General features: G+C 40.2%; 1 protein-coding gene across 1 annotated transcript in view; it reads right to left on the bottom strand.

The window, feature by feature from the left end:
* The window catches only part of dntt (deoxynucleotidyltransferase, terminal), a 156,738-nt gene that overhangs the window by 107,758 nt on the left and 24,437 nt on the right, over nt 1–24,543 (bottom strand). The window contains exons 5-9 of the mRNA XM_079855672.1: nt 18,553–18,669; nt 9,026–9,196; nt 6,192–6,263; nt 5,978–6,101; nt 1,957–2,089 (exon numbers count right to left, since the gene is read on the bottom strand). Of these exons, the coding sequence (XP_079711798.1) occupies nt 1,957–2,089; nt 5,978–6,101; nt 6,192–6,263; nt 9,026–9,196; nt 18,553–18,669 (617 nt within the window). The remainder of the gene's footprint in view (nt 1–1,956; nt 2,090–5,977; nt 6,102–6,191; nt 6,264–9,025; nt 9,197–18,552; nt 18,670–24,543) is intronic.

Genomic DNA, 24,543 nt, shown 5'->3' with positions numbered 1-24,543 from the left:
TTTGAGAAATACAAAGTTCTGTCATGACTCATGAAACTGGCTGACAGGTCCTTAACTCAATCTGCTTGCAACCACATCATTCTCTATAGGGCACAGCTGATTAGTTGCTCAACCTTCAAATACTTGGTCCGCTTTTGCTGTAGCAGTGCAGCACCCTTTCAGAAGCCCTCCACCTTCCCCAGCTCCACCTGTATAGATCTGCTACAGGTAATTTATTTACGTTGTGCTGCAGCAGCAGCAGCATGTCTTACTTTCTCACAGCAGCCTGTCGTGTATGTATTGGCAGTAGCAAGTCCCGTACTTGCTCTGCAGCAGCAATAATAGCAACAGCAGCAATAACCAAAATCAGCAGCAATAACCAAAATCATCAGCAATAACAGCAGCAGCAGCAATAACCAAAATCAGCAGTAATAACAGCAGCAGCAGCAGCAATAACCAAAATCAGCAGCAATAACAGCAGCAGCAATAACCAAAATCAGCAGTAATAACAGCAGCAGCAGCAGCAATAACCAAAATCAGCAGTAATAACAGCAGCAGCAGCAATAACCAAAATCAGCAGCAATAACAGCATCAGCAGTAACCAAAATCAGGAGCAATAACAGCAGAAGCAATAACCAAAATCAGCAGCAATAACAGCAGCAGCAATAACCAAAATCAGCAGCAATAACAGCAGAAGCAATAACCAAAATCAGCAGCAATAACAGCAGCAGCAATTACCAAAATCAGCAGCAATAACAGCAGCAGCAATAACTAAAATAAGCAGCAATAGCAGCAGCAGCAAAAACCAAAATCAGGAGCAATAACAACAGCAGCAATAACCAAAATCAGCAGCAATAACAGCAGCAGCAATAACCAAAATCAGGAGCAATAACAGCAGAAGCAATAACCAAAATCAGCAGCAATAACAGCATCAGCAATAACCAAAATCAGGAGCAATAACAGCAGAAGCAATAACCAAAATCAGCAGCAATAACAGCAGCAGCAGCAATAACCAAAATCAGCAGCAATAACAGCAGCAGCAATAACCAAAATCAGAAGCAATAACCAAAATCAGCAACAATAACAGCAGCAGCAATAACCAAAATCAGCAGCAATAACAACAGCAGCAGCAATAACAGCAGCAGCAATAACCAAAATCAGCAGCAATAACAACAGCAGCAATAACCAAAATCAGCAGCAATAACAGCAGCAGCAATAACCAAAATCAGAAGCAATAACCAAAATCAGCAACAATAACAGCAGCAATAACCAAAATCAGCAGCAATAACAACAGCAGCAGCAATAACAACAGCAGCAGCAATAACCAAAATCAGCAACAATAACAACAGCAGCAGCAATAACAACAGCAGCAGCAATAACCAAAATCAGCAACAATAACAACAGCAGCAATAACCAAAATCAGAAGCAATAACCAAAATCAGCAACAATAACAGCAGCAATAACCAAAATCAGCAGCAATAACAACAGCAGCAGCAATAACAACAGCAGCAGCAATAACCAAAATCAGCAACAATAACAACAGCAGCAATAACCAAAATCAGCAGCAATAACAACAACAGCAGCAATAACAACAGCAGCAGCAATAACCAAAATCAGCAGCAATAACCAAAATCAGCAGTAATAACCAAAATCAGCAACAATAACAACAGCAGCAATAACCAAAATCAGCAGCAACAATAACAACAGCAGCAATAACCAAAATCAGCAGCAACAATAACAACAGCAGCAATAACAACAGCAGCAATAACAACAGCAGCAATAACAGTGTAGCAGATCTATTCGGCCAAGACCAAACTTTTTTACATTGTCATATCCATTTCCATCCCAAACACTCCAAGAGTTTTCATGACAGAAATGTTGCTCCATAAAAAACCCCCACAAATAACACACCAGTGAACTGACATAAACAGACACAAACCACTAATATCTACTCTTCTTCAAGGAACCAGTGTTTACCTGCGGAATCCTCCAGTAATGTGGACGGTGGCGTGTGGGTTTACACAGATAACAGCTTCTTCCACTATAATCTTCAGTGCGCTGGCCTCGGTCCTGCTCACCGGCTTACTGATGTCCTCGTAGAACAAAAACCCTGCGACAAGAGCGGATGAATACAAGATTTACTGACAAACACCCAAGAGGAGTTGCACAAACTAGACTTTTACACTGTCTGAAGAAAACGTGAGACGTGTTTACCTAGGAAAACTCTCCACCATGATGCTATTTTTGTATGTGGCCCAGCAAGCAATTTTGCGTTTAAAAGACGTCTAATAGCCATCCAAACACAGCTCAGACGTCTAGGCTAAAACAAGGCAAAATTTGGGCTGTCAGTGAAAATGTAATAGACGTCTAAACCATAGCCCAAGAATAAACTAGTCATCAATTAGATAAAGAAATGAAATGAGTGAAGTAATGAAACTAAACACTTTGTAATCACTGTTTACTTTGCTTACATGATGGAATATCATGCATCTCGCAAGTTATTTTGGCAAAAACTACATGTAACCAAATTCAAGGTTATTTTGGCTAGAAGTGGGTTCCTCATAGCCGGACTATATTGGGTCTATAGTTAACCTAGACGGTGAAATGATGGCTATTGCTTGCTGGGTGTGTTCAGAATGAACTAATTATCAAGATAATGTGAATTAAAACAAACCAGTCTCCACCTTAATATGCTATTAAAACACACAAGTCTTAAATTTAGGTCTAAATATATTTGTGTAGAGTTTAGGGGTTTCATCACAGCACTAACACTAACTATTAGCAATAGTAGTCATGGTTGACCTGGCAACTTTACTGTTAATTATGGGTTATTCTCAAATTAGAGTTCAATGCTGTCTACAAATATGACGCCTGCACTTTTACGCTGTTCTGGACGGTTAAACACCATTAAAAGTGAATTAATAGTGCAGTTTCAGCACTGGACCTATCACCAAAACACACAATCCAACAGTTTCACTATCAAGTGTTTATTAGCTCATCCTCTATTTGTTCAACGAGTGTCTCTCATCAGTGGTTTGTGTGAGAAACATTAATTATAGACCTCAATGCCTCTTGAGATCACGCACACATCCCAGTGCTGTTAACCTTCTTTCACTTACAAAATTGAATATATGGTAAATATATGAATCAGACCATAATTGACAACGGTATTTACCGTAAAGAATACCGTATGGTAAATGTCCAAAAACCTTCTTTATGAGTGTTACTTTTTTATCTTTATAAGTTTTCATATTGGCTTGTTTGATCTGCTCTCTAATATTGTAATCTCCTTCGCTGTGCTGCTGTCACACTTAATAGAGCACAGCCGACAGATTCCACAAGTAAAAATCACATTCATTTTCTACACAGAGAAATTTATTTTTAGTGATAAAGCAATTTGAGAGAAAAACTTAAAATCATCTGCCAAATGCATAAACGTAAATGTAAAATGTAAGTCACCCAAAATAGTGGAGAGATCCATCAATCAAAGTCGCGGTTAGCAAACGGGTATTTATAGTTATATATTTGTATATAAATTAATATTTTGCAAGAAAGTTAAAATATAATTGTTTTACACTACTGCTCAAAAGTCTGAGAATAATACGATTTTTTAATGTTTCTGAAAGAAGTCTCTTCTGCTTACAAAGGCTTAATTTATTTGATTAAAAATACAGTAACATTTTTTAAATATGATTACAATTTAAAATAAGTGTTTTCTATGTGAATATATATTAAAAAAATATTAATATGAATTTTCAGCATCATTACTCCAGTCTTCAGTGTCACATGATCCTTCATAAATCATTTTAATATGATGATTAAATGCTTAAGAAACATTTATGATTATTATCAATGTTGAAAACAGTTGTGCTGCTTCATATTTCAGTGGAAACCGTGATTCATTTTCAGGGTTCTTTGATGAATAGCAAGTTCAAAAGAACAGCATTTACATGAAATACAAATCTTTTATAAAATATGAATAAAACTATGACAAACTTTTGCATATATTTTGCCATTTCAATAATAGATAAAGCACTTTTAGAGAAAAGCATCACATTCACTGAAGTTTTACACTTGTTTTCAACCTTTATGTTTTATATAAGTGAGAATTTCAAAATATAGCCATCACAAGCCCACAGCCAGAGAAATCACTTCCAACACCGAGACTCTTCCAACAAGCGAGCGTCTGCACCGCCTCTCACCCGACTGGAAATCTCACAAACCAAATCTGCATAATTGTTTGAAGCCGGCGTGTTGTTTATAGATCAGCAGGTCGTAAATGAGCGCCTGAAGACAGCGGCGGAAAATTACGAGGCCTGACGACTGAAAAACAGTAGCGATGTGAGTTGGGAAACAATCTCTGCCTCATTAAACTTTCCTCTTACAGTAGATTTTCCAAAACAATCAGTAATTAACAATACAACCCTCCATCATACATCCGTATTAGGACCCGAGGCCATAAAACAACGGGTCAGGTAAGGTAATCGCTTCAAAAGGTAACAATGAAATCACATCATAATTCATAGACGAGATGACAGCGGGAACACGGCTGGCCTTTTCTCAGTCTGATTGATGAGCTCTGAATTTATAACCAGCAAAATTGTCACATTTTCCCACGTCCTCGCGACTCCCAGGAGGGTTTTAATACAGTATGTGATGCTCAATGGAACCGGACTGATTGATAAGCATTTATCTTCCAGGAGGTTTCGGCGCGCAACACTCCCAGACATGACAGACGTGAAAACTGAAGCGGTGAACATGCGTTAAACACAGTGATTTCAGCGGCACAGAAGCCCTCTGTCCCAGACACACACACTCCGAGGCCGACGGCTGCATAAAAATGACCAGGAAATGATGACTGGGGTTTGGCAGGAACATTTATCATGTCTACATTGTGTTTTTATTCTGAGAGTGAAAGAGAGGGAGGTCTGGCTTAAATAAATTCAAATACTTCTGTGAATGCATAAACTCAGAGATGGTAAACTGGGACTCTTTTACCCAGTCATCTCAATGGCAAAAGCTCTCCCAATTAACCTGAATTCACACTATATTGCTTTGGACACATACACTGGTGAATGTTTATGTGCATAGTAAAAACATTGTATTCCTGGAAGTACATTAGAGTAACAAGCAAATATAGGGCTGGGAATTCTATAGTACAATATTTATCTGCCAATTCAATATGTACTGCGATTATTTAAAGTGCACCTATCGTCAATAATTGTATCCTTTAAAACTCATCTTTGATCACCAAAATGACATATTTAAAAATATTTTCTTCATGCCTTAAAACAGCTTGAATGTAACTTGACACCCTTGCCTCATTTAGTATACGCGGTTCTATGAATATGCAAATGAGCCCCGCCTCCACTCACTCACTCAGCTCAGAGATCCACTGGTTGACGATCACACGTTGATCTGATTGGTTACAAGGTAGTTTGTGACATCAGAAACACCAGCGATTTCAAAGCGTGTTTTTGAGACTGTCTTTGGTTCACTGCAGTTTTAAGGAATATATATATATATATATATATATATATATATATATATATAACCAGCAAAAAGACACCCTTGCCTCATTTAGTATACGCGGTTCTATGAATATGCAAATTTCACAAAGATTTGTCCTATTATAAAAATAAATTTTTGAACATGTATTTTACAAATTGTGATTCATGCAACAAGCGATTTTTAAAATCATCACCATGCTAAAAATAGCTTTTTAAAAACTAATACGTCAACGTGTGATCGTCAACGAGTGGATCTCTGAGCTGAGTGAGTGAGTGGAGGCGGGGCTCATTTGCATATTCATAGAACAGCGTATACTAAATGAGGCAAGGGTGTCGAGTTACATTCAAGCTATTTTAAGGCATGAAGATTTTTATTCAAGGAAAAGTCGTTCAAATATGTCATGTTGGTGATCAAAGATGATTTTTAAGAGATAAAATGATTGACTAACAAGTCTGAACTCTGACGTGACTTTGACATCATTGTTTACCTGCGGTCTGCATGCGGTTCAGTCTGATACTGGGTTCAGACAGAACCTGTTCAAACGTCCTGAGTCCTCTATGGTACCAGCTCTCCGCGGTTTTGGGTCCGATCCCGAACACACTGCTGAACAACTGAGACACAAACATTACCAGACGCACATAAACACACACACTCACTTCTACACCTGCTAAGCTCTGAAGTCCCAGAGAGATTTACTTTACCTTCATAGTTCGGTACCTCTCATCATTCAGTATGTCTTCAGCTCTGGAGGATGATCCGCATTCAAAGATCTCCTAGATAAAGACCAAGACAGATGCGCAGTTTGTTATGTGCCACTGTCATGCACAAACAATTAAATCCAGTTTAAATCCTGTTATGATTAAACACGGTAACTGTAAATAATCTACACACACACACACACACACACAGTCCGGGTTAATTACAGCTTAATAGCTCTAATGAAATGCTCATTGCGTTGTCTCCCATAGCTCTCGCGCTGTTGTGAAGATGCTTTATTGACTGTCTTACAGTTTCTCCGCCTGCAGGAACCAGAACCAGTGTATTAATCACATTCGGAGTGTGTTGGAAACACATTTATCACTGTAAACGTGGACGGTAATGACTGACTTTCCAATCAAACACACTTCCTTCCTATTAATGAGAGTCAACTTAAACTGCACACAATTCAATATCATCAAAGAAATATTAAGCATTAGATTATTCACGAAGGGCAAGAGAGTTAATTTGATGTGTTACTACTGAACACACTGTCAGGAATCCTACAACATTTGTCACACGTCACTCAATTATTAAAAGCTAATTGCCTTTAATTTTTAAAACGGCATAATATTACAAGCTCTTTCTTGTATTCTCCAGACTTAAGCTTTCAAACAAACACACTCACAAACACACATCTCTGCTCAAATATAAATGTAATTATTATTATATACATATAGGGCCAAATAGTACATAATTATATGAAATCTGAATATAATCTATAAATCCTGAGTATAAAGTTATACACACACTACCACTCCAAAGTTTGGAATAATTAACATTTTTATTGTTTTATAGTCCCTTGTAACCTTGTACCTTGTAACCAATCAGATCAACGTGTGATCGTCAACCGGTGGATCTCTGAGCTGAGTGAGTGAGTGGAGGCGGGGCTCATTTGCATATTCATAGAACCGCACATACTAAATGAGGCAAGGGTGTCGAGATACATTCAAGATATTTTAAGACACAAAGATTTTTTTCAAGGAAAAAACGTTTATGTCATTTTGGTGATCAAAGATGAGTTGGAAATTTTAAAATTATTGACTACAGGGGGACTTCAAAATTATATAAATTATTACTTTACAAAATTACATAAATTACAACTTAATTTTTTTCACACTACTGTACTGAGAATTTTAGGGGAACATGTGCTTTAAATATTAAATATTACCCGGACATGTGCTTGACAGGTTGACCTGAGATTCCGACGCTTTATCTCATTTAAAACCTACCAAACTTTTGTTTGTGAAATGTTTTGTTTTTCTTTCAGCACAATGTCTTTCTATTTCCCCCTCAGGAAAATAACAGCAGTGATGTGAAGGTGTATTAAACCCTCAGCAGGAGAAGAGCTGCTCTGATGACCTCAGATGGGGTCAGCTGACTGATGATGAGGTCTCAGAGAGAGAGAGAGAGAGAGAGAGAGAGAGAGAGAGAGAGACTACCACCACAGTGACCCTCAGTAATATGTGTGTGTGAGTGAGTGAGTGAGTGAGTGAGTGAGTGAGTGAGTGAGTGAGTGAGTGAGTGAGTGAGTGAGTGAGTGTGAGAGGGTGAGTGGGTGAGTGAGTGAGTGAGTTCAGTGAGTGATTTGAGTTCAGTGAGTGATTTGAGTGAGTGAGTGAGTGGGTGAGTGAGTCAGTGAGTGAGTCAGTGAGTGAGTGAGTGAGTGAGTGAGTGTGAGTGGGTGGGTGAGTGAGTGTGTGAGGGAGTGTGTGAATGTGTGAGTGAGTGAGTGAGTGAGTGAGTGAGTGAGTGAGTGAGTGAGTGAGTGAGTGAGTGAGTGAGTGAGTGAGTGAGAGTGAGTGAGTGGGTGAGTGAGTCAGTGAGTGAGTCAGTGAGTGAGTGAGTGAGTGTGAGTGAGTGGGTGAGTGGGTGGGTGAGTGGGTGAATGGGTGGGTGAGTGAGTGAGTGGGTGGGTGGGTGAGTGAGTGAGTGAGTGAGTGAGTTCAGTGAGTGATTTGAGTGAGTGAGCGAGCGAGCGAGCGAGTGAGTGTGAGTGAGTGAATGAGTGAGTGATTTGAGTGAGTGAGTGAGTGAGTGAGTGGGTGAGTGAGTGATTTGAGTGAGTGAGTGTGAGTGAGTGAGTGAGTGAGTGGGTGAGTGAGTGATTTGAGTGAGTGAGTGTGAGTGAGTGAGTGAGTGAGTGAGTGAGTGTGAGTGAGTGAGTGAGTGAGTGGGTGAGTGAGTGATTTGAGTGAGTGAGTGTGAGTGAGTGAGTGAGTGAGTGAGTGGGTGAGTGAGTGATTTGAGTGAGTGAGTGTGAGTGAGTGAGTGAGTGAGTGGGTGAGTGAGTGATTTGAGTGAGTGAGTGTGAGTGAGTGAGTGAGTGAGTGAGTGAGTGAGTGTTTGAGTGAGTGTTTGAGTGAGTGAGTGAGTGAGTGAGTGAGTGAGTGAGTGAGTGAGTGAGTGATTTGAGTGAGTGAGTGAGTGAGTGAGTGAGTGAGTGAGTGAGTGAGTGAGTGAGTGAGTGAGTGAGTGTGTGAGTGAGTGAGTGATTTGAGTGAGTGAGTGAGTGAGAGTGGGTGAGTGAGTGAGTGAGTGAGTGAGTTCAGTGAGTGATTTGAGTGAGTGAGTGAGTGAGTGAGTGAGTGAGTGAGTGAGTGAGTGAGTGAGTGAGTGAGTGAGTGAGTGAGTGAGTGAGTGAGTGAGTGAGTGAGTGAGAGAGTGGGTGAGTGAGTGAGTGAGTGAGTGAGTGAGTGAGTGAGTTCAGTGAGTGATTTGAGTGAGCGAGTGAGTGATTTGAGTGAGTGAGTGAGTGAGTGAGTGTCTCGTACTGCACCTCCAGGATAGCTTTGCTGTGTTCCCCCAGACAGGGCAGGCGGTGCGTCTCCTCCAGGTGTTGTAACGGAGCACAGAGACTCTTGAGCACCGAAGCGGCCCTTCGAAACGCCAGACACGGCCCTCGGTTCCCAATGAACTCCATGTTCTCCGCAAGGACCTCCAACGCATCCTACGGTGAAGAGTGACAGCAGCAGATGAAGTGAGAAAAACACTGGAAATATGAATGAGGATAAATTGCAGAAAGGTCAAATAAAAGGCAGCCGAAGAAAACAGATGAGAGAAGAAAGAAAGAGTCCGGTGTAGGTTTACACTGTCTGCGCACTGACCCGTGCCTTGGCACTCTGTGTCTGTGTGTGTGTGTGTGTGGGTCACTCGCTCCTCTGTATTCCTCCCATCATGCTGTGCTTCTGTGCCAGGGTGTTTTTCAGATGACCTCACAGACACTCATGGGTCTGTGATCAGTGGAGAGGAACCTGTCATTTTCCACTCGTTCACAAGCGTTTCCCTGAGGGCCGCTGGCACGCACACGTTCACACAACAACATATATTAAGAGAGAGGTGAACAGTGTGCTGTTCATCCGTTCATTTAAAATTCTCATGAAATCACTCTCTTTTAAAGTGAAACCAACCCGATTAAAGTTCAAGGCAAAAGCTTGGACACGTCTATTTATTCCTTTATATTCTTATTCATATCAATTGTACATATTGTACAGCGATAGTGCCATGAAACCTGTGACCATCGTGGGAAAATGTGCTTAATTGTCAATGAAAAGTTAATTAGTAGTGTGTTGAAACTGGTAGTTATGGTAAGGGGTACACACTCGAAGCGCTCGACCAATCACAACACACTGCTCCAGTCGACCAATCAGAGAACAGTGTGCTTTTTAGGAGGGGCTTCATAGAGACAGGAACTAAATAGAGCGTTACTGACAGACTGGGAAGAGAGGAGCTGCAACAATGGAGAATATGGGGAAAATAATCAATATTCAAGCAGGAAAACCTGTTCTAGTAGAGCCTGAAACAACATCAAGACTGAAAAGGGCATAATAGGGGCTATTTAAATGTATTAAACACATGCACACATACATATTTAACCATTAAAATTACTCAAATATAATCTGACCTTATGCTCTTCTCAGTGTGCTTCATTGGACAACCTGTTCTAATAGAGCCCAAAAACACAATCAAGAGCACACTAGCTTGAAGGAAACTCTATCGCCCCCTTGAGCACTGAGGTTTATCAGGAACACCACCACACATTTAGTATGTACAACGGGCCGGTGTGAATCAATACATGCACCCGCTTAGTTTTCATGACATGAATGTGCCCAGACATATTTAAAAACCCTCTCAACCATGACATACACAACACCCTTGACACCAAAAACACACACAGTCTCCGGTACATGTACATACACACACGGGGCTCCTCTCGTACTGGTTAATGAGAGCAGCGAGCTGGTAATGCAGAGGTCACGGGGTCGAGTCCTGCTGTGCCGTAAGCTTGTGTCCTGGAGTGTGAGGACAGCGGGAGAGTGTGTGAAAAGTGTGTGTGTGTTTGAGCTCCTGCTGTGCCAAAGGAAACACACTTGAGCGCACTTCTAACAAGAGAACTCAAGACGAGATCTGCTGCTTTGATGAACACACATCTCCAGTGTCTGCTGATATAATGGCATAATATTATATTAGCATTGAGCATATGATGAAAGAGTGGGAGTCTATGCAATAAGACTAAGATATTCTATACTAGTTTGGTGAAGGCCAAAGTTTAGCTTGCAATGCTAAATGTTGATTTGTTTTACTTATTGATTTTTTTCCCCCCCAGTAGAGAATTAAAATCAAACTCTGGGTTATCTGAAGGTTAGTCTGAAAGAGCATTTGATGTATATTGCACACAACAACGGCCGAAATAGCAGAAGATTAAAGTTTCAATCTACAATATTTGTCTGATGCTATCATAGACTGTAAAAAAAATCTGGACGTAGTGTCCGTGACGTCACCCATAAGTTTCTGAAGAGTATTTTTGAAGCCCAAAGTGGGCGGAGCCGGCTGACGCCATTTTGTCAGCTTTTGTCATTTCGTCACTCTCAGATAAACGGATTAGCTGAGGTGACGTGACGCTAACAGACAGCAGACAAACGGCTAGTAGTGACATCAGCGGTAATCCACCTGTCACTCAAGTGGCCACACCCTTAATTATGCAGAACTTTAAAGCTTAATATAATTTAAAAGGATGAATTATTTAAAAAAAATCACCCCCCTCACAGTTGTCATGAAGGGCAAAATTAGCTATATAGACCAAACCAATTTTTGTACGAAATGTAAACATATTTTTTTCTGCTGTAAAGTTGGGCATTTTAACATCGAGGTCTATGGGATTGAGTCTCTTCTGCAGCCGGTCTCTAGTGGCCAGCAGATGAATTGCAGTTTAAGTCACTTCTGTGTTGGATTTAAGAGAGAGACAGGAAGGTTGCCACTTGGATGCTATGCAACTTCCAAGAAACTTATATTAATATTATTAATAACCTATATATACCTATACATAAAATTTAAACTTTTATTTCACATCATCATGCCTTCAAATGGCACATAAAAACAAAACTATCTGTGATTGGTTGCTTCAATTAGACAAATGGCCTGTTCTTTATTTCAAATTTCTTTATTGGATTTTTCTGCATGGAAAATCAAATCAACAGATAATATCATTCCACACTGTTATTACCTAAGAACCTCCCTCAAATCAACAACCTACAGCTTCCTATAAGGAAAGAAAAAAAAAAAAACAACGCAATATTGATCAAATGGGCTGTTCTTGCGCTCAGTCAGAATATGCCGACTTCCATACTATATAGTAGGCGAGAAAGAGCCGAGAAGTATGACCGAATTCATAGTATTCATAGAACAGTAGGCAAAAATTACCCGGATGACCTACTACTTCCAGCGCGATTCTGAAGTGTGCATCTGATGGACAGTTTAATATCCCATGAGGCCACGGGAGAGGATTTGTGAATGACAGTGATGCCGTAGGTCACATGACAACGACAACATGGTGGATGCAGTACGTCCAGCAGGTGTAAAGAGTACTTGAAAACCATACTAGAGTAAAAGTACAGATACCTTACAGAGAAAATGACTCCATTAGAAGTCACCAATTTGAATACGATTTGAGCAAAAGTCTTAGAGTATCTAATTTGAACAGTACCTAAGTATTTTACTCATAATGAACGTAGGCTCAAAGATCAACTAGTCCCAAGATGCATGCTAGTGAAAACCAACAAACAGTTGATTTGTGAGGAGAGCGATCACATTTATTTTCTAAAATCAAAATAAAACTGAATACCTCAATATTGCAATTAATCAAGGTCTATCAAAGTCAAATCCATAAACACTAAAGTCTCAGTTAAGCTCAAGTGCTCACAAAGGCCATAATTAAACCAATATCCTTCAAAAAAGTCTCTTCAATATAGTGGATAAATAAAATAATGTTAAGTAAAAATATAATAATCAAAGTCTTCTTGCACTGGATGTGCTGGTTTCGGCCTCATCATGGCCTCATCATGGCCTCATCATGACCTCATCATGGCCTCATCATGACCTCATCATGGCCTCATCATGACCTCATCATGGCCTCATCATGACCTCATCATGGCCTCATCATGACCTCATTATGACCTCATCATGACCTCATCATGACCTCATCATGGCCTCATCATGGCCTCATCATGACCTCATCATGGCCTCATCATGGCCTCATCATGACCTCACCATGGCCTCATCATGACCTCATCATGGCCTCATCATGGCCTCATCATGACCTCATCATGACCTCATCATGGCCTCATCATGGCCTCATCATGACCTCATCATGGCCTCATCATGACCTCATCATGGCCTCATCATGGCCTCATCATGGCCTCATCATGACCTTGTCTCCGTAATCAAACACCTGCGATTGAGCAACTACCCGCTAATGCACTCTTAGTAGCCTCGTTGAGAAGTTTGGGTGAGTAAAGGGCAAAACACACAAGATACAGTCCCTTAATGCCCTTAGACGGCGATATCACGTCTTTATAGCAGAAATAAACTGCTGCAGAAAAAGTGAAGTGCCGTGCGAAATGAAACAAGCAATTCTCTTCACAAATGTATTGGAGTAAAAAGTACATTTAATTATTCAAAAATGTACTCAAGTAAAGAGTAAAAGTTGCTATATATCTTTGATACTCAGTAAAACTACAAAGTACAGCCAAAAAGATGCTTAAATACAGCAAATAATTACATTTACTCAAATACTTTACATCACTGACGTCCAGATTACATTCATACGATAGAGCATACTTTTCAAAGGTTGCAAGGTAAGTGTAAAACCAAATCTACTAAACAAAATGAGATTTTGGTTAAAACAAACTGCAATGTGGACCGAACTTTAAACTCAAAACACTGCCTGTATCACTGTAAGATGATATGTCAGTAAATCTTTCCTGACTCCAGGGAAAATCTATTTCCAGTTTTGACAAGTGGACTCAACCGTTGACTTCACAACCAATCCTTTATTTATGTCAGAATATATTCTCCATAATGCGCTCTTGAATCAGTGCAAAACATACAGATGCATTCCTGCCCGCACAACACAAGCATTTGTCATAGAGGGCCTTTTATTATACGGCCACAAAACTGTAGAACAGCTGAAACAAGTAGCAAATAGTGGACACAAAAGCTTTCCAGACACTTTCATCCATGCAGCAACACACATAATGACCAGCATATCATGCAAACTCCCGACACATAACACTTTAATGATTGTCTATGTGTGTTGGCTTTCATTAGCAAACGTGCCTGTGACTGGCGTCCGCTGTATGATGAAGAACAGGGTTCTGGAGAGCTCGGCCCACGGGGTCGTTACACAGATCGATTCATGCGGGCGAGAAACACCATCGCTGAGGCACCAAAGGCCAAGAGATGAAAAACAAACCCGCGTCGCCGGCCTGTTCCTGCTCCTGCTCATTAATGCGTGTTTACACCCTCCACATCCAATCAGACTGTGTTCATTCACAAGGTGTCGGCCAGTGCCGCTACATGCCGATATATTGACTGATGTGAAGGCCTGGGAAAGATGGAGTGATGCAACTGAAAGACTAGAGTCTTCAAGGAAGCCATGATGAAAGAATGCAAGAGACAGAGAGACAGAGAAAAAGAGGGGGAAAGTCATGTGACACTAAAGTCTGGAGCAATGATGCTGAAAATTCAGCTTTGCATCAGAGGAATAAAATACATTTAAAGGGTAACTTGGGAACTCTAGCCATTTCTTTGCTGATTTTCACTTCTGTTGTCGCGTGTTTTCTCAACGAGCTCCCCCTACAGCTGTGGGCTCTATATTTCACAACACTGTCGTAAAAAATCTCACTTGCGGCCCCTCCTCCTCCTTTCTACCGCTGCTCATGTTATGTTGTTATTATCGGAGCCGGCCAATTTTATCGTGTGGAGCTATGTCTACCGAGGTGGGTAATACATCATACACAGTATCATAGAACATTGTGTTTATGTCGAATTGCCGTAAAGCAGTTCGTGTTTCTCGCTCGTTCTCGCTTCTCAAGAGACTTCCAATTTCCAACTTACCGGGACGTTTGTCCCCATGTTGCAAGGTTGGTTTTCGGCCTGGGAACGCTGGGGGGAGCGGGGAAAGTCACCATTCTCACCAGAACAGGTTATTTAACCATCCAAATGATTTCTAAACGGTTTTATTAAGTTGAAATAGTTGCAAAGTTCCCCTGTAAAAAAAATATGTTCAAATAGTAAACTATGGAAGCTTGTTTTCACCACAGAATAAAAGAGGTAATTATGGAAGCTTGTTTCCGCCACTGAATAATAAATAAATAATAATAATTGCGACTTTTTATCTCGCAATTCTGACTTTTTTTCTCACAATTGCGATATATCAAGTCAGAATTGTGACTTTTTTTCTCAAAATTGCAACATATGAAGTCAGAATTGAGAGAAATAAAGTCGCAATTCTGAGAAATAAAGTCGCAATTGCGGGATATAAAGTCGCAATTGCGAGATATAAAGTCACAATTCTGAGAAATAAAGTCGCAATTGTGAGATATAAAGTCAGAATTGCGTGTTATAAAGTCAGAATTGCGTGTTATAAAGTCAGAATTGCGTGATATAAAGTCAGAATTGCGTGTTATAAAGTCAGAATTGCGTGATATAAAGTCGCAATTGCGAGAAAAAAAGTCAGAATTCTGACTTTATAACACGCAATTCTGACTTTATATCTCGCAATTCTGACTTTATAACACGCAATTCTGACTTTATAACACGCAATTGCGACTTTATTTCACGCAATTCGGACTTTATATCTAAAGTCTGTAAAGTCTGTACATCTAAAGATGTAAACTCGCAATTGTGAGATAAAAAGTCGCAATTATCTTTTAAAATCTTTATTCTGTGGCGGAAACAAGCTTCCATAGGTAATTGCGACTTTTTATCTCAGAATTACATGATATAAAGTCAGTTATAAAGTCAGAATTGCATGTTATAAAGTCAGAATTGCGTGATATAAAGTCGCAGATAAAAAAACATAAAAGTCACAATAAAAAGTCGCAATTATCTTTTAAAATGTTTTATTCTGTGGTGGAAACAAGCTTCCATAGAAAACACTTATTTGAAATTGAAATAATATTTCACAATGCTGGACTATGACACTATTTTCTTCAAGATTTTCCTGTTATCTCTGTAAAGCTGCTTAAAACAATCTGTATTGTAAAAAGCACTTTATAGATAAAGGTGACTTGACTTGACAACAGAACTGTTTTTGCAGTATTTCTGATCAAGCAAAATAAAGCAGAAGACACTTCTTTCAAAAACAATAAGAAAATACCAAAAAGTGTGTGTACAAAATGCTATTGTTTTGGTAGGACTAGCTTTTTGCTGTGTGGTTGTGTTCAGGGTGTCCGTGGGAAATGCAAAAGCTGGACGAACATGCAAAATTGCTATTGAAATATTGTGCAATGGTTGAGTGAGAGAAGACGAGGATCAAATATTTTCAATATTGCCGACTCTGAGGAGCCTGGAAATCACAGTTGTGTGATTGACACCTCACAGAATTAAACTTTGGTGGATCCATCATGCTCATGTGTTTTTTGTTCTGTCTGCACACCAGTTGCATGCTCACACCTTACCATCAGTAAAACAGAACAGAGACTAAACGCTCAACTTCACATCAGTGGCATGAAAAGCAAAACTTAAATTTGAATTATGCACAGAATGTGGATCAAACTGATTAAAAAGACCTAAATATAATTTAAACACCTCTGATTTACTAATGCATTCATATGCATAATGCTCATGTCAGCAAATGCACACTTTAAATTTTAAACTTTGATGCAACAGTTAAATATTTAAATATATAAAAGACTAAAATTCACTCATATGATATTTGTAGTGTTTTTGTAGCTCATCTCATCCTGCTGTTTTTCTGCTCACTCACTATTCTCAAGAATGTGTTTGCATTGCACATGTTTTTCTCTCCTGGCAATAGACAATCAAGTCTCTATTTCCCATTAAAATATCATATTTGCCAGTGAAATACAGAAGAGATTTTAATCTGAGCTCTCGGTTACGGTTCACCTCACCTCATCAGTCTTGGGTGTTTTTCTCTTTCATCATAATTGATTTTTTAATGTTGCCGATCACAAAATGTGAGTTTGAAGAAATGTCACATCTGAAACAAAGTGTAATCTTGCACTGTTTTTCTGTTGATTAATGTTCAAAGAATCACGGCGTGACAACACATTGGCTGTAATAATCAGGAGAAGCATGGGCGACGTCTCGCGCATCCAAAAGCTCTTAAACCTCCGGTGTTTGTCAGTCTAATTCTGGCTCTGAACACAGAAAGTTTAGCAGTTCTGGCGGCGTCTCAAGATTTGCCTCGGTGAAGCTCAAGGTGAATCTGTTGGGTTTATGTTCAAGTATCAAATAAATATTTAAAGCACAACATGAAGTTTTGCTTGACAACTGATAACAGGTTCTAACCTTCCAGATGCAAATTGCAAGACAAAACAAAGGCTGACTGGTGATTTGTATGATTAATCCAGTGATGCTCACTGCAGAGCTCCTCCTCTCTGGACGTAATGGGCGGAGCTTGACCTAGTCCAGCTCCGCCTCTGAAATCCTAATGGGTGGAGTTAAGTTTAGAGATGGGGTTATGGGTAGTGTTAGGGTGTGGTTGGACCATCTAGCTCATCCAGGAAACCATCCAAAACACCCTAGAAACTATCTAGCAACTCCCCGGTCACCACCCAGAACACTCTAGTAACCGCTTAACAACATCCTGGCAAGCATCCAAATTACCTTAGAAAGCACCTAGCAACACCCTGTTAACTACCCAGAACACCCTAGTAACAACTTGGCAACATCCTGACAATCATCCAAAACACCCTAGAAACTATCTAGCAACTCCCCGGTAACCACCCAGAACACTCTAGTAACCGCTTAACAACATCCTGACAATCATCCAAAACACCCTAGAAAGCACTTAGCAACACCCTGTTAACTACCCATAACACCCTAGTAACGACTTGACAACATCCTGACAATCATCCAAAACACCCTAGAAAGCACCTAGCAACACCCTGTTAACTACCTAGAACACCCTAGTAACGACTTAGCAACATCCTGACAATCATCCAAAACACCCTAGAAACTATCTAGCAACTCCCCGGTAACCACCCAAAACACTCGAGTGACCGCTTAACAACATCCTGACAATCATCCAAAACACCCTAGAAACCAATTGGCAACACTCTGGTCAGAACTTTCTAGCAACCATCTACTGTACCAATGCCCTGGTGACTGCCCAGAAAACTGAAACCACTTAGCAATGCCCTGGTAACCACCTAGAACACTATAGCAACCGCTTAGAAACATCCTGGCAACCACCTAAAACATACAGGAAATCACTTAACAACACCCTGATAACCATTTAGAACACCCTAGAAACCACCTACCAATTCCCTGGTAACCACCCAGAACACCCTATTAAATCCTTAGCAACACCTTGGCAACCTTACAAAACACCATAGAAACCACTTAGCAACTGCCTGGTAACTGCCCAGAACACACTAGAAACAACTTAGCACAGTGAAAGTCTCTTTTTGACAGAGAGGACGATTTCTAAAAGTAAATAGTCCATTATAATGGTCACAACACCCCAGTTCTGACATAAAAGGTTTTTTGATGTTTGTTATGAGCAACAATCATAAAAGACAACAAACACAGCATAGTGTAAAGCTGAAGCAGTTAATGTGTGTGTTAATTGGGACAGTTCATTCTGAATCCATCCATCTGAGTACGTTCAACCCCCTTCTGTTCTGTCCATACTGTGCTGCAAGTGGGCCAGAGATTAAAATAACTCAAGAACACTGCAAAATAATATTCTCAGTGGCCTGTTTAAATCACAACCATCACAGTCGGCAGGGTTACAATGTTATCTTTAGCAATGCATGTGTACAGTATGTGTTTACTTACTGTGAAGATCTTATTGTGGTTGTCCAATGTCGTCCGTCTCTGGCAGGCATATGGAGACACCGCAGACTCTGGTTTGTCTGACGGATGTGCACAAGACCTGTGATCCACAGCAGGATTCTGCTCACAGAGAAAGAGACACTCAGAAATCAATCGACATTAGACCGATATACCGGTAAACATCTTGCAATCTGAGAAAACCATTTCACAAAGCCTCTCAATATAAAATGTCTAAACTCACTCTGTCATACTTACTTTTATTAGTGGTGTCTGCTAAAACAATTGCTTATGCTGTTCTGAAAAAACCCATAGACTTACAATGAAGGAGGGGCCCTAGCAACCACACAGAAGACCCCAGCAATTGCTTAGCAACCACCATAGCAACCACCCAAAATATCCTAGCAACCACATCACATTTTAGCAACCACCTAGAATACCCCAGCAACTTACAATGAAGGACGGACGCTAGCAGCAACCACCCAGAACACCCTAGCTAGTAACTGCATATCAACATCCTAGCAACCACCTAGAATAGCCAAGAAACTTACAATGAAGGAATGACCCTAGCAACCAGACAGAACAACCAAGCAATTGCATAGCAACACTCTAGCAACCACCCAACATAACCTAGCAAGCACATAGCATCCTAGCAACCACCTAGAATACCCCAGCAACTGTGTAACAATGCCCTAGTAACCAGCCAGAACACATTAGAAACTGCACAGCAACCACCCAGAATACCCCAGCAACTGTGTAACAAAACACTAGTAACCACCCAGAACACCCTCAATCTATAGTAATACACAAGCAACCACCCAAAACACCCCAGCTAACACCCTAAAAACGCCCCAGTAACCACCCAATATACAGTACCCTAGCATTAGCAACCACCCAAAATATCCTAGCAACCACATCAGATTTTAGCAACCACTTAGAATACACCAGCAACTTACAATGAAGGACGGACGCTAGCAGCAACCACCCAGAACACCCTAGCTAGTAACTGCATAGCAACACCCTAGCATCCTAGCAACCACCTAGAATAGCCAAGAAACTTACAATGAAGGAAGGACCCTAGCAACCAGCCAGAACAACCAAGCAATTGCATAGCAACACTCTAGCAACCACCCAACATAACCTAGCAAGCACATAGCATCCTAGCAACCACCTAGAATACCCCAGCAACTGTGTAACAATACCCTAGTAACCACCCAGAACACCCTCAATCTATAGTAATACACAAGCAACCACCCAAAACACCCCAGCTAACACCCTAAAAACGCCCTAGTAACCACCCAATATACAGTACCCTAGCAACCACCCAAAATATCCTAGCAACCACATCAGATTTTAGCAACCACCTAGAATACCCTAGCAACTTACAATGAAGGAGGGACGCTAGCAGCAACCACCCAGAACACCCTGGCTAGCAACTGCATAACAACACCCTAGCAACCACTTAGAATGGCCAAGAAACTTACAATGAAGGAGGGACCCTAGCAACCAGCCAGAACAACCAAGCAATTGCATAGCAATACTCTAGCAACCACCCAACATAACCTAGCAACCACATAGCATCCTAGCAACCACCTAGAATACCCCAGCAACTGTGTAACAATACCCTAGTAACCACCCAGAACACCCTAAAAATGACATAGTAATACACAAGCAACCACCCAAAACACCCTAGTAACCACTCAATATACAGTACCCTAGCAACCACCTACAATCTTCACATCATGGTGAAATCTTTTGCAGGGGTAAAAAGTCACATTATCTTCAGAACATGTGAAAGTCTCGCTATGCCTGACATTAGCTCAACAACGCTGGAACGTTTATCTCATCACACAGGAGTCAGGGGAACAGCAAGATAACACCCATCATCTAGAAGACAGGAAGCATCAGAATCAATTACAGCTTTATGATTTACAATTACAGCCGTAAAGGACACAGTAGGTCCAGTTTATCCCAGATAAATTGCTATTTCATTTAGACCTTGAAATATTCAACTCTTTTCTAGTTTCAAAAGGATTACAGCTGTAATGTCAGCGCTCCTGGGAATAATTGCTCAAAGCGATGGAAGTCTGTACCCATGAAAATTACCTGCGCAATCATCTCGGCACATTGTGATAATGGCCGATTCAGAGATGCAGGGGAAGTGAATGCTAACATGCTGTTCTGACCAGGAGCTATTTTAGAGGCGTCGTGTATCTGAATGAAAAGAGGCCTGATATCTTCTCTCCCCTCGAGCAAAAACATCAAGCGCTCAGAAGTGAGAAAAATCACTGCCATTTATTTGCCGTCAGGGGCATCACCTCCTTCACAAGCATAAAAAGTCTGAATATAATGCCTGCATTATGTCTATTTCAGGGCAAATATGAAACTGGGCTCTTTTTTTCCATTAAGTTATGATAGTTAAAGGCACTTTTGAAATTAATTTCCCTTCCCATGACAGCAGACCTCGCTGCGGGTCTCTGACTTCAGATGCCTTTTCACTTCCACTCAGAAGGAAAAAAAACATTCATTTTTAATGTCTAAAAAAATTACAATTCAAACCACCTTTAGGAATTTTAGGGGAAACATCTGAGAAAAAGCGAATACATAATTTTCCTCTGTGTCTCCTGATTTATAATAGAGCAATGCTGAGAAATAACATTCACTATCATGCAACAAATGAATAGTTCAGCCATGAAACTCTATTAACATTCGGATTGGTTTATCAAACGTAATATTCCCAGCCAATCGCTCTCAAGTATTCATTATAATGTCCCTATATAACCTCGACGCATCAAACGAATGCACTATCGCTACAAAATGGCTGAAAAGCTAAATTAAAATTTCTTTCATAAATATTAGCAAAATTTTAATAATATATATCGAATTTTAAAGGCAATACTATGTTAGTGGAAAAAGGTACTGTATTATCTCCTATGCCCACAAGAGGGCGCAAGCGAGCGCAATAAGCAAATATAAATCAAAGCATCGAATCTTTTATTGAAATGAAATGACATGCACTTTTTAAAGTGCATTAACTTTTGAAACAATTGTTCTTAAATAAAATATAATTTCCTTCCAGAAAAAGTATACATATATATTTTCTTTTTAGAAAATGACCGATCGTTTCGCTAGATAAGACCCTTATTTCTCGACTGGGATCGTGTCGAGACTTTGAAGCTGCATTGAGACGGACATTTGAACCTTCTTTGAACATTGGTATAGTCAGGGTGCGATTTGTGAAAAAAACAGAGGGGGGGATGTTTCGAAAAAAAAATTTATTTATAAAAATAAATCATGAGAACATGAACTTCATTCACTGCATTTGCTGCTCTGGGGTGCGTTTCCCGTACAACTATATAGTTCGCTGCTTAACTACCATAGTACGATGCATCGTTGGAGAAATCAACTAGCTAGTCACGACTGTTTCCCGAAACCGTCTGTCGCAAAGTATCGTTCAACCACGTTGGTTTATGACGTCTCGCACGTGGTGGACTAATAACTTATTTTAATTCATCTGTTTGAGATCGAATTAACGCTAGATTTTGTCATATAAGTTACAGACATGGCATCTAAAGACCATTTCTAATTTTTCTCAGTTATTTTGCTTTATTACCAGACTCAATATTTGGCTCGTTCTTACATAGTAGAGCACGTTCGCACATGCGCAGTCTTCAAAAACGGTGCTTTAAATCTCTTGACAAACTAAAAGACGTAAATTACATTTATGTATTCTAAATAAATAACACGGGTCCTACTGAATGTCAGCTTGCTTATTTTGCTAAAGATAAGGATTTATTCAGTCTACATCTCATGTAAACTAGAAACTATGCTTCTAACGACAGCTCGAGAGCTGTCCAACCACACAAGTTTGCGATGCTGTTTGCGAACGTTCGTTGGAACGATGGTTTCGGGAAAGACCAAATCGTTGAACTATGCTGATAACGACGGAACTTGCGACCATAGTTGGCTAACGATGCTTTCGGGAAACGCACCCCTGGACCCTTTTCATTGTTCCCAGCTAGCTAGCTAGTTTTCGCGCTGAAAAAATACATAAATATTTGTACTTGGTGGCATTCTGAAAAGCCGTACATGGATCAAAGCTAATGGACAGGATCAGATAAATCAGAGCTTAGATTCTCTGGCCGAGCCCGAACTTCACCCGGGCCGGGCCCTTGATCGAGCACTTGTGTTACAAAATGCAACACGTCACGTGGTGTCATGCTCAGCGAGCGTCTCCTCCACTCGCACGCATCACACCGGCCCGGATAATAAACTTTAAAAATATTTATTTTGTTTAAAAATTATTCTATATTCTAAAACCTTGTTGAATTAAATTAGAGTTGTAGCCTACTTGGCCATCCAAAGTTCATTCTTGTTCATTTTCTGTGTTCATCATTGTTCACATATTTTTTTTTTTTTTTTTTTTTTTTTACGTTTCTTCATTCGGACCCATTTGCGATCCATTTCATTCTGAATAAACAAACAAGGCAGTTTACATGATTTGTCCTGGTTGCATTATTCATTAAGATAATAATTAATAAATGCACGCTCAATTACCCGTGAACTTGATAAATGTATATGTTTTACTATGCACAATTGCCTTTCAACTTCTGCCTTTCAGATTCTGTAGGCCTACTATATGTGTTGTAGCCATTAAATAAGCTAATTTAGTTTCATATTTGTTAAAATATTATGTTTTTTTTTTTCCATCTATGTTGATTTATGAAAAGTGAACAGCAGGAGTAAGATAAGATGTGCAGTATATCAGGAGACTTGTCAGACTAGTCAGACATGATTTTGACCACTTCATTAAGTTTTGTTTTGCCGAAAGCCTTTCTTTAAAGTGAATTTCGTTTTGTATAAATTGTATCTTAATTTTAATACATGTTTCATCAACGAATTGCATGTATTTAATAAATAAGAAGCAAATATAGCAGACAATAGGCTATAATCATGGAGGCGCGCCGCGGTCACTTGCACTGCACGTTAACTGGAGTGCATCTCATCATAAATTAACAGAGAATATTAAGAAATAGGCTATATCTAAAGAAAGCTTGAAATGTCTTTAAACGAAACAATTCTAAACGAAAAGAAATATGCAACACTCTGATGTAATCCATGCATTTCTCCATATATGCGCATTCACGGAGATGGCGATCGTCAACTTCATCTTTGCTTCATCTCTCCTTCCCTGGCGCCACGTACCCCTGGTTATAACGGCCCACGTATTTAAAAAATGGTCGTGTTTAAATCGGGCTCGGGCTCATGATTACAGTTAATGTGTCGGCCGGACCGACAAAGTCAATTCGCCTCATTCGGGCTTCGCGATACCGCGCCGCGCGAAACGCCTTCGCGCCGCAGGACCTCTAGACTCGCGTAAACGCGTCTTTACATTGATTGAAATCACTCGCGCCAGACACTCAGAAGTGAGTGAGTAATAAAAAAAAAACCTTTGCTTTAGCCTCAATTGAGTAAAACACCGTGTGTAACTTCGGCCGTGTGACTGGGACACTAACTCTGCTCGTCATCATAGAAACAGATAATCAGATTGTGATGTTTATTCCCGCTTAAGTAATATGTTGAATATGCGGCGTAAAAAAAGACCTGCAACCGTCTCGCAAGTGTTGATAGGCTATTACTCGTGAGGTGTAACCAGCGCCGTGGGCGGGACATTGAGATTGAGCAAGTCTGCAGAGTGGTTATTACAGAGAGGCTGCGGAGCCAGCCAAAGTAGCGCATTTTTAAATAAAATGGACTTTAATCAAACCACGGATCCGTGATAAGTTTTGTGATCCGCCTCGCCACTATGTAGTAGCACTGATCACTTTGAGGGGGGGATAAATTTATCCCCACCGGGGATAAAAATAAGTAAGCAGAGGCAGGGATACATTGACCAGAAAGGGGGAAATCCCACGCATCCCCCCCGGCAAATCGCACCCTGGGTATAGTTGCCATTGAAGTCCATTCTGTGTAGAAAAATCCTGGAATGTTTTCCTC

Source organism: Squalius cephalus (genome assembly GCF_949319135.1).
Source record: "Squalius cephalus genome assembly, chromosome: 21".
NCBI classification, from domain to species: domain Eukaryota; kingdom Metazoa; phylum Chordata; class Actinopteri; order Cypriniformes; family Leuciscidae; genus Squalius; species Squalius cephalus.
This window is presented reverse-complemented; position numbering and strand designations above follow the sequence as displayed.